Source organism: Canis lupus, chromosome 10 (genome assembly GCF_011100685.1).
Source record: "Canis lupus familiaris isolate Mischka breed German Shepherd chromosome 10, alternate assembly UU_Cfam_GSD_1.0, whole genome shotgun sequence".
Lineage (NCBI taxonomy): Eukaryota > Metazoa > Chordata > Mammalia > Carnivora > Canidae > Canis > Canis lupus.
Genome location: NC_049231.1, coordinates 19,046,327 through 19,060,073, shown reverse-complemented (window position 1 = coordinate 19,060,073; position 13,747 = coordinate 19,046,327). Strand labels below are relative to the sequence as shown.

Sequence of the window (13,747 nt, the reverse complement as noted above, 5' to 3'; positions counted from 1 at the left end):
AGTAAACCCACAGAGGCCGTGGGATGTCGTGCTTCGGGTGGGTGAGGCGATGTAGGGCTCAGGCGGCGCGGTGGCAGGATTCCAGGAGGACGATGGGCTGGTGGGTCGGTTGGGCCCCAGGCGGGGTCCAGCTCAGGGGCCAGCTGGCACCCTGGGCCCCTCTGCCTACACCCACAGTGTCCCTACCTCTCACGCGCGGCCCCAGGCTTCACGAATTCGATGTTACTGGAAGGAGAAAGCCACTCGTTCTGTGGCAAGTTGTGCCTCGTGACATAGCAGCCGCCGTGTGGCCATTTGATGTGTAGGGAAAGAGATCACAGGGTCAGCCTGTCGCCGCCGGTGCCCTTCTCCCTACCCTGACTCCCCTGGGGTCCCCACCACAGAGCCCCAGGAACACGAGGGCTTGGGCGAAGGACACAGAGGGTGCTAGCACTCGGAGGGAGGCTGCATGTCACCACATGGCAGCCTGGCTGGGGGGCGGGGAGCTCCCGGCTTTACCACGCCCTGACGGGAGGAGGGGCACACCCGGGCAGGTGAGCAGAGGGGTGTGAACACAGCCAGCTGTGACCCCAGGGTCTGACCCCAGGTTGTGTCCCCAGTCTTTGACCCAGGTTGTGTCCCCAGGCTGTGACCCAGGCTGTGTCCCCAGGCTGTGACCCAGGTTGTGTCCCCAGTCTTTGACCCAGGTTGTGTCCCCAGGCCGTGACCCAGGCTGTGTCCCCAGGCTGTGACCCAGGCTGTGTCCCCAGTCTATGACCCAGGTTGTGTCCCCAGGCTGTGACCCAGGCTGTGTCCCCAGGCTGTGACCCAGGTTGTGTCCCCAGTCTATGACCCAGGTTGTGTCCCCAGGCCATGACCCAGGCTGTGTCCCCAGGCCGTGACCCAGGCTGTGAGCCAGGCTGTGTCCCCAGTCTATGACCCAGGCTGTGTCCCCAGGCTGTGACCCAGGTTGTGTCCCCAGTCTATGACCCAGGTTGTGTCCCCAGGCCGTGACCCAGGCTGTGTCCCCAGTCTATGACCCAGACTGTCTCCAGGCCATGACCCAGGCTGTGTTCCTAGGCTGTGACCCAGGCTGTGGCTGCCCAGAAGCCTCCCCGCCATGTCCCCCTGCCCTCCGCCAAGCAGGCCCCCCTCCCCCAGCCACATCTCTCCCATCCTCCTGACCCCAACAGACTCTTTCTAGACTCTCACTGTTTCCACGCAAGATGGGACCTCAGTTGAGCAGTCCTGAAACCCGGGGTGGGGGTGCGGGATGCGTGGAGCGGTCAGATGCTCTTAGCATGAACAAGGCCTGTGCAAGGAGCGGCCCCCCCCGGAGGGGGAGAAGCCAAGTGGCTGGGAGCACCCGCACCTCCTGCTGCCGTGGCAGGAGCACTGAGGGTGGGGCACAGAGACAGAGGCGGGGGGGGGAGGAAGGGACTGTCACCGGGCTGCACAGACCTTAGGGGACTGCAGGCCCAGGCACGGCACGACAGCTCGGGAGGGCGTCCCGGGGGAGCTGCGCTGTGTCGAGGGAGGCGGCCGGACCACCCGCTCCTGCTCCCCAGCTGTGCCTGGATCCCAGGGACCCCCGGCCGCGGGCCTGAGAGAGGCCCCCCTCACGTCCACGTCCTGTCCCGGCCGCTCGCTGAGAGGAAGCAGCTCTGAAGGGCGGGTGGGATGGAGTGGACGGCAGGCCTCGGGCTCTTGGGGAAAAGCCTTTATGTGTTTGGAGAAGCGGGCATGAGGGTTCAAGTCTGTTTAGAAACACGTGTGTGTGTCGTTGGGCAGCGTGTGGCCTCCGGCGGGTCAGCGGGGCCCTGTGAGCTGTGTGAGCGGTGATGTCCCCCTCCTCCCGCGGGGTTGCTCGCTTTATGGGGTCCGTCGGCCAGAACCGCCCCCGTGGAGTGCTGCTCAGGCTCGCCGTGACTTGGGAGCCGTGTGTGCGGTGTTCAGGGGTCTTGCGAGCTGCTGGTACGGTCAGTATTAAAAGCTGAGTCAGGGAGGATCCCTGGGTGGCTCAGCGGTTTAGTGCCACCTTCAGCCCAGGGCGTGATCCTGGAGTCCTGGGATCAAATCCCACATCGGGCTCCCTGCATGGAGGCTGCTTCTCCCTCTGCCTGTGTCTCTGCCTCTCTCTGTCTCTCACGAATAAATAAATAAAATCTTAAAAAAAACAAAAAATAAAAACTGAGTCATATAAATGTACTCGGTGAGTAGATTATTTATATTAAAAACAAAGATATCCAGGGACACCCGGGTGGCTCAGTCGGGTGAGCGTCCAACTCTTGGTTTTGGCTGAGGTCGTGAGCTCGGGGCCCTGGAGTCGAGCCCCATGTCAGGCTCTGCGCCCAGTGGGGAGTCTGCTCGAGACGCCCTCCCCTCCCCCCACCCCCCCACAATAAAATCTTTAAGAAAAAAATAAAGATATTCACTTTGGGATCCTGGGAAAAGAAGAACTAGCGAGCCTCAAATCCAGTAGAAGGAAGACAGTAACGAAGATCAGGATGGAAGTAGTGGAACGCAGAATAATAGAAACAAAGAAAACCCATGAGACCAGAAGTTAATTCTCTGAAATAGGCAGAATTTGCAAACCTTTGGCTTAAATAATGAGTGGGGGGGCACTGGACTCGCTGGGTCAGGGGTGCGGGGGAGGACTGTGCCCTTCACAGCAACACGGAGCATTGAAACACCGCAAGCAGCCGCCTGTCCACATGTCACATGACTGGATGAACGGGCACGTTCCCAGAAACGCGCACGGACCCTCAAACTTCCAAAACCACGTGTGCAAGAGGAGGCCCTTGTGAGGTGCACGCCTTGCGCCAAAGCATCAGGCAAAGACGCAGGGGGACCACTGGCCTCCCGGGTGTTGGCGAAGAAAGCCTCACCACGGACTGACCAGCGGGGCCCAAGGGCGTGCCCGGAAGGCTGCCCGCCACCAGCAAGTGGGTCTCCTCTCGGGGTGTGGGTTCTAGGAGGTTCCACATCCGGAAGGCCCTATCAGATCCCAGAGGCACGGAATCCAGGACAACAGTCACGGGAAGGTCTCCGTAGCTGCAGAGAAAGGATGTGACGGAATCCGACGCTGCGTCACGGTCACAGCGTTCCACAAACTAGGAAAAGAAGACTCTTTCATTATAACGAACAGCGTCTTGGAAATGCCCCCACGTGACCCCTCTTCAGTGGAGGGAGACGGGGTGCTTTCACCCCGATTCCAGGAACAGGACGTGAGCTCACGGCTCCCGTGCGGCATTGTCCTGGAGGCTGTTGCCGGGGCAGGCGGGCGAGAGAAAAACAAAAAACTAAGAGTCATCCTGATGGGAAAGGAAGACGTAAAGCTCTGGGTTCACGGGTGACGTGATCTTCCGTAAATAATAATCTTTTTTTTTTAATTTATTTTTTTAAAGATTTTATTTATTCATGAGAAACACAGAGAGAGGCAGAGACACAGGCAGAGGGAAAAGCAGGCTCCCTGCGGGGAGCCCGATGAGGGACTTGATCCCGGGACCCCAGGGTCACTCCCTGGGCCAAAGGCGGCGCTAAACCGCTGAGCCACCGGGGCTGCCCCATAAATAAAAATCTCAGGGAAGCTGCGCACGCGCCGGGAACTAAGGATTTCGGGCAAGGTCACAGGATACAGGGTCGATGTAAAAAAATCGAATTTCTCTGCAACGGTGGCGAATGATCTGAAAATGATCTTTAAAAAAAAAAAAAAACAATTCCATGTACAATAACCTCAAAAAAACGCCCAAATAGTCAAAAACAGATGTAGCGAGCGCCAGGCTGCTGCATCGGAAGCTGCGAACCAGAGCCGAGCTAATAACACCCTTTCCCTCATCTTCTACATTTTAATCAGCGTGCGAGAATAATCAGCGTGTGTGCGAGAAGAAATGTCTTTGAGGAGATTCTCTCCAGGAAACCGGGAGCTGATGGGCCCCAGCGTGGGGTGGGAGCCACGTGCTCTGATTGGGACCGCGACCCGGGGCACTTGTGGCATTAGTCGGGGTCGGGCACGGGGCCCCCGCTGATCACCACGCAGAGCCGGCCGCCTCCACCCTCGCTGCTGGCTCAGCTCAGGGCCATCGCGATGCCCCTTGTGGGGGGGGGGGGGGGGGACAGGGAGACCACGTCAGGCCCGGCTCTGCGCCCAGGGTGCAGTCCCCGGCCTCCCATATGTACCCCTGTCCACGTGCACACCACACAGATGCACCCCCGTGCTGAGCATCGTGCCTCGGTCCCCGTCTGGGCTGCGGGTGGGGGGACAGGGGTGCCGCCGGCCGCTTGCAGGCTGAGTCCAGGGAGGACACGGGAGCGGCCTCTGCGCATCGAGTCCTGTCCCTTGTCGGGGAGGGCAATGTAGACAAGCAGACGGACTCGGGCAGTGTTGGAGACGCAGTGCGGCCTGGGGGCCCCGGGGAGGCCCTGCGGGAGGGGTGCCGAGCTGGGGGGAGGGTGGGGGTCCCTGCGGGAGGGGTGCTGAGCTGGATGGGGGTCCCTATAGGAGGGGCACAGAGCTGGGGGACGGTGGGGGTCCCTGCAGGAGGGGTTCCGGGCTGGGTGGGGCCTGTAGGAGGGGCATCGAGCTAGGTGGGGCCTACAGGAGAGGTCCTGAGCCGGGGGAGGGCGGGGGTCCCTGCGGGAGGAACCCCGAGCTGGGGCGAGGCCCGGGGGCCCTTACCTGCCCTCCTTCCCTCCAGGCCGCAGGTCTATGTGCCCCCTTCCCCCGGCGCGGGCCCTCCTTGGATGAGCGCAGGCCCCTCCCTCTGTCTTCGATGTCATCGGAGATTTCCAACTCAATTAAACTGTGTGATGAGAAAAGGAATCAAAGCCCGGGAAATTCTAGACGAGACAGTTTTGTTTTGATCTTGGGAGAGGCTTTGATGGGGACCGCGGGGCAAGGGCAGCCGCCTGCCCCACCCCCCGCCATGTGCTGCCGGTGCTGGGCTCCGGGCAGGATGGAGGCGCGGCCCGGTTGCCCCAAGGCCCCCGGACACAGTCCCCACCGTGTACCCCAGGCCGGGCAGCTCCATCCCCGGGGGCTGGGGCAGTGGGGGAGGCCGGGCAGGTCTCTGATCCAGCTCCTGGAGGGCAGGGCCTGCTTCCTGTGTGCGGGAGCCCGGGTGCTGGCCTAAAGCCTTCTAGAAAAATCTCTCCCCACCCGCCCCCAGAGAGTAAATTTGGGGCAGCAGGCGTGGACGCTGGGAGGGGTCAGCGTGGTGAGGGTAGAGATGAGGACGGGGCGGTGCGAGGGGCAGCCCCTGGGGGCGCGTGCAGCGCTGTTCATGAGAAGGCCCGTGCCCACCCCGAGGCTGGAGGCCGCGCAGGTGGTGCAGCCAGTGCCTGGAGCGCCCCGTCCACCCTGGCAGGTGTGCGTGCACCTGTGGGCCTGTGCATGGGCGCCTGGGGCAGCTGACCGCCCGCCTGGGGGCTGCGAAGGTGAGCAGGTCAGCGGGGAGGGAGAGAGGGCCGCTCAGGACACGGGGCGGGGCCGAGCCCAGGGGGGCATGAGCCAGGAGCCCGAGTCAGGGTGCAGAGGGCAGTGCCGCACCTTCCTGGTCCTTGGGGCTGCGCGTGGTGGAAGGAGGCGCTGACGGGGACAGAGGGGTCCTTGGATGACTCAGGATGTCCGGCAGCGTCCCGGCGGCCATGGCTCCTGCGGGCGGGACACCTGACCCGTGCACGCGCTGCTAGGACCCAGGGCGCGCTCAAGGGGCAGGCGCCCGCTGCCCCTAATCCCGTAATTGGCGGCTAACGGCCTGTGCCCGTCCCTAACCGTGGTGCGTGTGGTCCACAAACGTAGTGTCCGTGACAAGGGCTCCATCGAGGCTGTTTGTCCTCCGGAGAGGTGGCTGCGAGCCGGGCGGGGAGGGGCCTGGAACGCTTGTTTCCATGAAGGGCCTTGCGGGGCGGACAGGCCGCCCGCGTGTGCTGCGGACCCTGAGGGGGTCAGACCTGCATGTTGGAGGGTGCGCGGGCCACGTGGTGGGTGGCCCCAAGGTCAAGGCTCCTGCGGCGCAGGCGGGATCGGAGCCCCTGGGCAGCAGCCCCTCCAGATCGGCCGCCTCATCAGGATGTGGGAAGTCGCCGGGCCAAGGTGTTTTGTCACCGCGCGGACGGCAAGAGAGCACGTCCTGTGTTGGATGAGGGTGGTTTTACGTGGTGGTGACTGTGATTCACGGCAGCGTCTCTTGGGCAGCTTTACAGACCTCTGGTGACTGTGTTCCGTGTCATAAATACGGCGGGAGGCACCATTTCCAGAGGCTGGGATGTTTGGTCCTAACTTCTCCATTTGAACACAAATCCTAAACCTTGTTAGGTTCGGCTGGTTCTCCGCCAGTTAGGGAGCCGGAGGGAAGCTGCAGCCCCGGGGATTTAGTAGGGAATGCTGGAGGATCCTTATACTCCGGGACGCGGCCGGCGCTGGAGGACCGCACGGGCCTCGGACATGTGTTACAGGTCCCTGCTCCGTGGGGCGCGCGACAGCCATGACCTCTGGGGGAGTCGCGTGCTCCCCATCCAGGACGTGGCAGAGCTCCCGTGTCCAAGACCCGCGATTCCTGCTGCCGGGAGTGGCCCGGCGTGGGCAGCGGCGCCCTGAGGGTCCACGTGTCCTGCAGTGAGTGGCCGTGTGTCTCCGAAGCAGCCCCTCGACCTCCCTGACTCGTCTTCTCATCTGTCAAGTGGGCGGAGGTCCTGCATCAAGGACCTGAGACCACATGTTAGCACACCGGTTGACCCGGCCTGGCCCGCGGGCCCCCCAACTGTCCCCAGGCCCGTCCCCGGCACCAGCTGCACGCACCCCTTGGGGTTGGCTCCTTCCTCAGCTCCCGGGTCCCAGGCCGTGGCTCACCTGCTGCTTCCCAGGCACCTGGTTTGCGGGGAACGCTGCCTCCCACACGCACTGCCTACCGTGACCCCGACCCGTCACCCGCCTTACATTCGTGTCCATCTTTAGAACCAGTGTGAAAGGCTAAGTATTTGCAGCAGGTAACGTGCACGGTGGAGAAGGGTGGAGCTTGAGGAAGAGATGGCGAGCATTTTTCCAAACCCAAGAACACGGCCGTTCCATGTTTTAAAAGTGTTAGTTCCACCGGAAATCATGAGGAAGCGGACGCCAAACTCGGGACATGGAGGGGATGGTGGAGGGGCCGGGAGGCGTGGCCCCAGGGCGCGGACTGCGATGCGGGGCTTCCGGCTGCGTGTGGATCAGGGCCCCAGGCTGTCGGCCCCCGAGCGGCCTCCTCGCTCCCCCGTGATGCTGTCTGGTGCTGGGAGCCCCCATGCCCTGTGCCGACCCAGGGCCTTTTCCAATTTTGGAACTTGTAGGTTCAGGGGCATCCTTGGGTCAGCGAAGAGCGTTAATCCACAGCAGGCACCTGAAAGGAACACACGTGTGGGTGGGGAGCCACCCGCATCCCTGGTCCATCCCATCTGTGGGACATGGACCTGGACGCCCAGGTGGGGCCTCTGTAGGTCACAGGACTGTGGTGCAAACGGCAGCTGGCGCTTGGGACCGGGGCCTGGCCGGGCACACCCGGGGCAGAGGGTTGTGGGCTGACTCGCAGTTTGCAAACCGTGCGTGTGTTTGCACGTCCAGGAGGGGGGATGTGCAGGGACAGGCGGCCAGCAGGCCAGGGGCTGGTGGTCTGGGTCCCACAGCAAGCCGGTGCCAGCCAGCGCACGCAGGGCGGGAGCCTGCACTTGTTGGAAACTTGCAGGAAAGACGGCTGAGGATGCAGGAAACCCCACACGGGCTTCAGCTTTTCCTTTTTTAAGATTGTATTTATCGATATGAGAGAGAGCGCGTGCACGAGCATGTGAACAAGAGCAGGTGGAGGGGCAGAGCAGGGACCTGGACGCGGGACTCGATCCCAGGACCCGGGATCATGCCCTGGGCCGAAGGCAGGTGCTCAACTTCTGAGCCACCCAGGGGCCCCCAGGCTTGAACTTTTAAAAAGGAAAGAACAGTAAGCAGCAGTACTTAGGTCTGAGCTTCCCAAGGACACGGGGACCACGCAGGGGGACACGGGGACCACGCTGGGGGAGGGGCCGAGGGGCTCCCCTCCGGTGTCAGGATGGGTCTCATCCCCGTCTTCAGGGCCGACACTGAGGAAGCACCACATTGTTAACAAAATGAGGCGTCCCCCGAGTGCAGCCCCCACCTTGGGCCCAGCCTGCACCCCCCCGTCCTCTGGGGGAACCCTGCATGCAGGGATACCCCCACCCCCACCCCTGTGGGGCCTGGAGCCGACCCCCAGGCTCAGTTTCCCCTTGTAGCCAGGGGGGAGGGCAGTGCTACCTCCGGGAGGCTGCGGGCCTCTGTCCCGAGAACGAGCCGTGTCTGGACGCCACGTGCACACAGGGCAGCAGCAGAGCCACCAGCTGCGCCCCAGACCCGCGCCCCTGCTCGGGCTGTGCCCTTGGCGCAGAGTCATGGACATCCCCAGCTGGGGCTCCGTCCAGGCCTGGGAGCCATCGCCCTAAGGCCCTGGTGGCCGCCAGCCGTGCCCGATTCTTGGCGCGGAGGAAGGGAAGGATGGACAAGACGGCTCAGCTTCTGCCCCCTGCTCACAGCGCCTGCCCCTGCGCTGCCTGCCCGCAACCCGGGGCACTGGATCCCCGTGGAGTCCTGGGCGGCCCGAGGGGGGCCCCGGCCGGGGGTGGGGGTAGGGCCTGGGCACAGCGGCCGCCCTGGGCTGGCAGTTTCCAGCTGTGCTCGGACGCCGAGAGTGTCCAGGGTCGGGTCGGGCCAGCGTGGCCCTCCCTTGGCCGGGGTCACAGTCCAGCTGGGGTGGAGTCAGATGACCTGGACATGTTGGGGTGTGTCCCGCAGCGGCGGCTGCACCTGCTGCGGGGCCTCGGGGGCGCTCGGAGCCATGAGCCATCCCCGGGGTCAGGGTGCAGGGCAAGGCTCAGGCCCCAGCCCCACGCGGTGCCCAGCGCTTCCAGACGGGCCCTGGCCTGCGAGCAGGTGGTCTTAGGGTCCGCGGAAGTCGCAGTGGGAGGCCAGTCTGGTCTCTGGGGCCCTTTCTTGGCGGCATGGCCCAGCTCAGGACGTGGGCAGGGCCCTGCGGACACCTCGGAAAGTCAGCAAGGCGGCCACGGTCCTCTCCAGGGAGCCCGCGGATTGGGCCATCTCCTGGGAACCCACACCCGCCCTCCAGAACCCAGCTCAGCCCCGGTTGGGAGACTCGGACGCCGCGGGGGTCACACCAGTGAGCAGACGGGTCATTGGAAGATCTGACCTCCTCTTACTCAGTCGAGCTTTGTGAAGTTCAGAGCGGGCAAGCAGCTTCCGGTAGCGACACCTGCCTCGGGGTCCAGGTGTAGATGCAGCAAACTGCCCCATTCCTCTTGGGGTCGGCTCTGGGGTCGGCTCTGGGATCATGGAGTGTCGTCCAGACACCACGTCTTCTGCACACGCCTGGTCAGACCCCAGCGCCCTCGATTCAGGTCCGTGCTCCACGGGTCCTGGATCCCGGGCACCTTGGCACCCAGTTCAGTCTGCTTTCCCAGAGCCACAGCCTTTTGTGGACGTGGGACACAGCATATGGCAGGTGGCTCGCACCATGCTCGGAGCTCAGAGCCCCAGGAAGGGTCTGAGGGGTTCAACTCACCAGGGATGCGCCGAGTTCTGACCCCGGCACCTGGTCACGCAGACTCGCGGAGAAATGGGTTAGGATGGGTCCTCAGCTTGGGCCTTCGTCTTTGTGAGAAGAGGGAGGCACCCTGTGAATAGAGACACACGGGAAGGAGGCCATGGGTCAGCAGGGGAGAGGGCAGAGGGATGGTCCAGGAACAAGAAGGCCGAGGGTGCCGGCCCCACTGGAAGCCGAAGAGGCACAGAGGACCCTCCTCGGAGCCTTCGGGGGAGCCCGGCCCTGCCCACACCTTGGTCTCAGACTTCCCGCTCCAGAGCCCTGGAGACACGTTCCGGTGGTTCCATGGTGCTGTGTCACAGAGGCCCCAGGACCCTGGCACATGATGTCTGTCCCAGGAGGTGCCCTGGCCCCACCTCTTCCACCAACAGGACACCTGGGCCACAAGTCTGCTCCTCCCTGGCAGCCCTGGCCCCTCAAGGGCCCCACGTGGCCACAGCTGTAGGGTCCCTTCGCACGCCCAGGCCCTGGGATCTGCACACACCGCTCCTCCCAGCCGTCCACGTCCACCTGCTTTCTCTTCGTCCAATACCACCAGGGAGTGAGCAGCAGCTGTGTGAGTTCTCTTGCAGGTGGCCTCTCGGGAGGTCCGGGCGACCGCTCGCTGGGTGGCCCTGCTGCTCGGGGAGCTGGAACTGTTCCTCTCCTCCGAGGAGGCCCTGCCCCAGGCTGCAGCCCCCACCCCCTAACCCTGCCCCAGGCTGAGGTTCCCACCAGCTAACCTCACCCCTCACCGGACCCCCATCCCTAACCCTGCCCCAGCCTGAGGTCCCTATCTCCTAACCCTCCCCCAGGCTGAGGTCCCCACCCCCTAACCCTGCCCCAGCCTGAGGTCCCCACCCCCTAACCCTGCCCTGCCCACACCCCTACCTATGCCTGCAGCCAAGACCATGGCACCCCAGTCCCCTGCCAGACCCCCATTCCCCAGCCAGGCCAACCTGTCTCATTCAAGCTTTTGTGTCTCAGAAAGCTTTTGAAATAACTACAAGCTGTCAGACTTTTCCTCAATTTCCTGGTTTTTCCAGGGGCCATGATTCTCATGCTGGAGCAGATCCTGAAATCAAGGCAACAGTCACTCCGGGGCCAGGGACCAGGACATGGCCAGTCGCGGGCCTCTGTGCTGTGGGGATGCCCCTTGGACCACGAGGTGCAGGCTCCCTGAGGCTGGGCAGCAGGGAAATGGGCAGCACTGAACCCAGAAACGGGAGTGTCAGCTGGAGAGTCCTCCCATTTCCTGCCTTCCTGAGGAAGGCTGAGCAGGGTGGGCTCCCGGAGACTTTCCGGGAACCGTTCGGTATGAACAGGCTCCTTCTCTCGGGACGTGACCAAGTACAGCCCAGAAGTGCAGCGCCATCTCTCCCGCTCAGAGCTCAGGGCACCGAGGACTCCCCAGGGGAGCGAGGTTGGTGCTGTGCCCTAAGAGAGGACCCGCCATGACCCTGGAGCGTCCTGAGCCCGAGAGGCCCCCGGGCGCCCTTTCTGTGGGGCAGGTGAGGGTCCCCGAGACAGTGGACCCCATGGGCACAGACCCGCAGCAGGCAGAGAGGGCAGGGCTGTCAGAGGACGGAGGGGCTGGGCCTGCAGGAGATGCTCCAGGAGCCTCGGGGGGTCGAGGCTCGTTCTGTGGACGTGCAGTGGTTTCTCCCTGTTAGAGTGGAGACCTCAAGCCCTCTGCCCCCGGCTGCCCCCACAAGGTGCTCACGTAGTCCTTCCTCACAGTACCCCCCACCCCCAGCCAGGTGGGAGCCACGGGCAGAAGCTGCGGAGCCCATGGGCTGTGGCCACTCCCCCATCGCTGCCCGCTGACCTTCCTTGTGGACTGTGGGACGAGCCCAGAGGAGGGGAGGGAGGAGCTGGGAGTCCAGGATGCTGGGCCTGACAAGCACGTAGGCCGGGTGTGCTGCAGGGTCAGACAGAGGGAGACAGAGTGGCCGCACGGCTAGGGACACCAGCCTCCTTGTTTTTCCTTCTGAAGCTTGCTCAGAGGGTGGGAGGAGGGGAGACATCCCTGGCGGGGGCGGGGGGGGTTCATTGGCCCTTAGCAGCAGGCATGACCCCATCTGAGGCCGCCAGACACCTCAGGCCATTGAGGGAAGTAAAGCAAGTTCAAGGGTTCTTGGTGCTCAGCACACCAAAGGTTTGGATGGGCAGATGGACGGATGGATTGGTGGATGGACAGGTGGACATACAGATGGTGGATAGATGGATGATGGCTGGATAGATGGATGGGTGGGTAACTGGTTGGAGGGTAGATGGATGGATGAGTGAGTAGATGGATGGAGGGAATATAGAAGGATGCATGTGTGGATGGATGAATGAATGGGTAGATGGGTGGATGCGTGAATGATGGGTAGATGGACGGATGGAGGGGGATGGACGGATGAATGAGTGGGTAGCTGGGTGGATAGAGGGAAAATGGTTGGATGGATGGATGAATAGTTGGGTGGATGGATGGATGATGGGTAGGTGGATGGAGGGGGATGGATGGATGGATGGATGGATGTGTGGGTGGGTGGGTGGGTTGATGCATAGGTAAGTGAATAGATGGGTAGATAGATGCATGGTTATTTATTTGGATGCTGGCTGGCTGGATGGTGGGTAGATGGATGGATAGAGGGATGATGGATAGATCAGTGGGTGGATGGATGGATGGATGGATGGATAGAGGGATGATGGGTGGGGAGGTGGTTGGATAAATGGATAGAGGGATGAGGGATGGATGGACAGAGGGTGGCCCTCTCAATATCTTATGGGCTCCACAGTGAATGAAATCTGTGATTGGAGTGAGTCCGAGTGCTAGCAGGGCACTGGCTGCCTCCCGGAAGCTGTCAGTGTTGCTGCCCCAGCCTCTCCCTACCAGGCCTGGGCGTCCCTGTACAGGCAGGACCACCCCCTGCTGCTGCTCGCCCACCTCCTCCACCTCTGCACAGACTGACACACAGCGGCCCTCGACAGCCTCTTGATGAGGACACGTCCCATCTCTGCGTGAAGGAAGGGGGGGGCGGTCCCCACACGAGGAGGCTCCAGGTGCAGCTGCAGCAGCTTCCTGGAACCAGAGTGGGGACGCTTTCCTCTCCAAACACTGGAATTAAAACCCGGCCGCCTCTCCCGTCCTCCCTGTTAAGCAGCTCCTGTCAATTTGTGGGAATTTGCCCAAGAAAAATGATTGGAGTGTTTTTTTTCCCCCTCTACTTACATTTCTTAATCTTAATGAAATAATGAAACAGCTAGCTCATGACAACTGTGTTTTTTTCCCCTTTCTTCCTCTCAATCTAATTTGATTACACAAATTTGGAGTGTTTTCCACTGGTGTGCTGCGGTACACTCATCACAAAGCAAGATTTGCACTCCTGAGTGCTGGGGAGAGTTCCTCGGCAGCTAATGAATCACGCTAATCAGAGAACCATCTTGAAAATTAATACATTCTACTGTAACTATTTAAAGAAAAAATAATTATTGAGACTGTTCTCGCTAAATTATGCTGTCTAGAAGTTGTAGAAAGAAAATTTTGTCTAATTTTGAGATGGAATCCGAATTTTGCAAATTTTTCTTCTCCTGAGTGATTAAAGGTCTGGGCGCTGGGGAGCCAGGGGGAGAGCGTGGCCTCGGCTTCCTGCCCGCAGGGCCCCGGGTGTGTGGAGGGCCAGCCTCGCGTGGGCCAGGGCCCGGCTGCCCTGGGGACATGCCCCCGAGCAAGCAGGCCTTGCAGCCGCTCACCACCCAGGCCTCTCCGGGGGTGGGGAGCCCCCTGCCGCCTTCCTAGCATGGGGGGGCGGGCCTTGACTTCACCAGGTCCTGGAAAGCAGGTGTGCTCACTGTAGGGACGGCTGTGGACAGGCGCCGGCCGGTGTGTAGCTTTGCGGGGGGCCTGGGGGTCCTCCCCGCCCCGGCATGCTCCCCGACCCCTCAGGGCACCTGGCCTGCTTTGGTCAGCCTGATGGCACTGACCTGCCAGCTCCGTGTCTCCCTCCCTCCCTCTGACGCCGTCAGCTAGATGCTTTCCTCCATTGCTGGCGCTGGCGGGGTCCCCAGGCCGGTGGGAGGGGCGCAGGGGTGCTCTAGGGGGCTCGCCCTGTGAGCAGACGCCTTGGCCTGCGTGTCCTGAGACA

At 62.4% G+C, this 13,747-nt stretch overlaps 2 protein-coding genes across 6 annotated transcripts in view; both read left to right on the top strand.

Annotated features, from left to right (window-relative positions):
* TAFA5 (TAFA chemokine like family member 5) overlaps window positions 1-13,747 on the top strand; it is a 154,686-nt gene that overhangs the window by 100,312 nt on the left and 40,627 nt on the right. The window lies entirely within an intron of this gene.
* On the top strand, window positions 5,697-13,061 carry LOC119863925 (translation initiation factor IF-2-like). Of its 2 annotated transcripts, none has more exons than XM_038550197.1 (3): window positions 5,697-10,194; window positions 10,664-11,128; window positions 12,499-13,061. In XM_038550197.1, exon 1 carries the CDS (start codon window positions 8,186-8,188, stop codon window positions 9,221-9,223), a length of 1,038 nt encoding a protein of 345 aa, XP_038406125.1. In that variant the 5' UTR covers window positions 5,697-8,185; the 3' UTR covers window positions 9,224-10,194; window positions 10,664-11,128; window positions 12,499-13,061. The 2 variants fall into 2 exon arrangements, with proteins under 2 accessions (XP_038406125.1, XP_038406124.1); XM_038550196.1 differs by having other exon boundaries at window positions 12,401-13,061.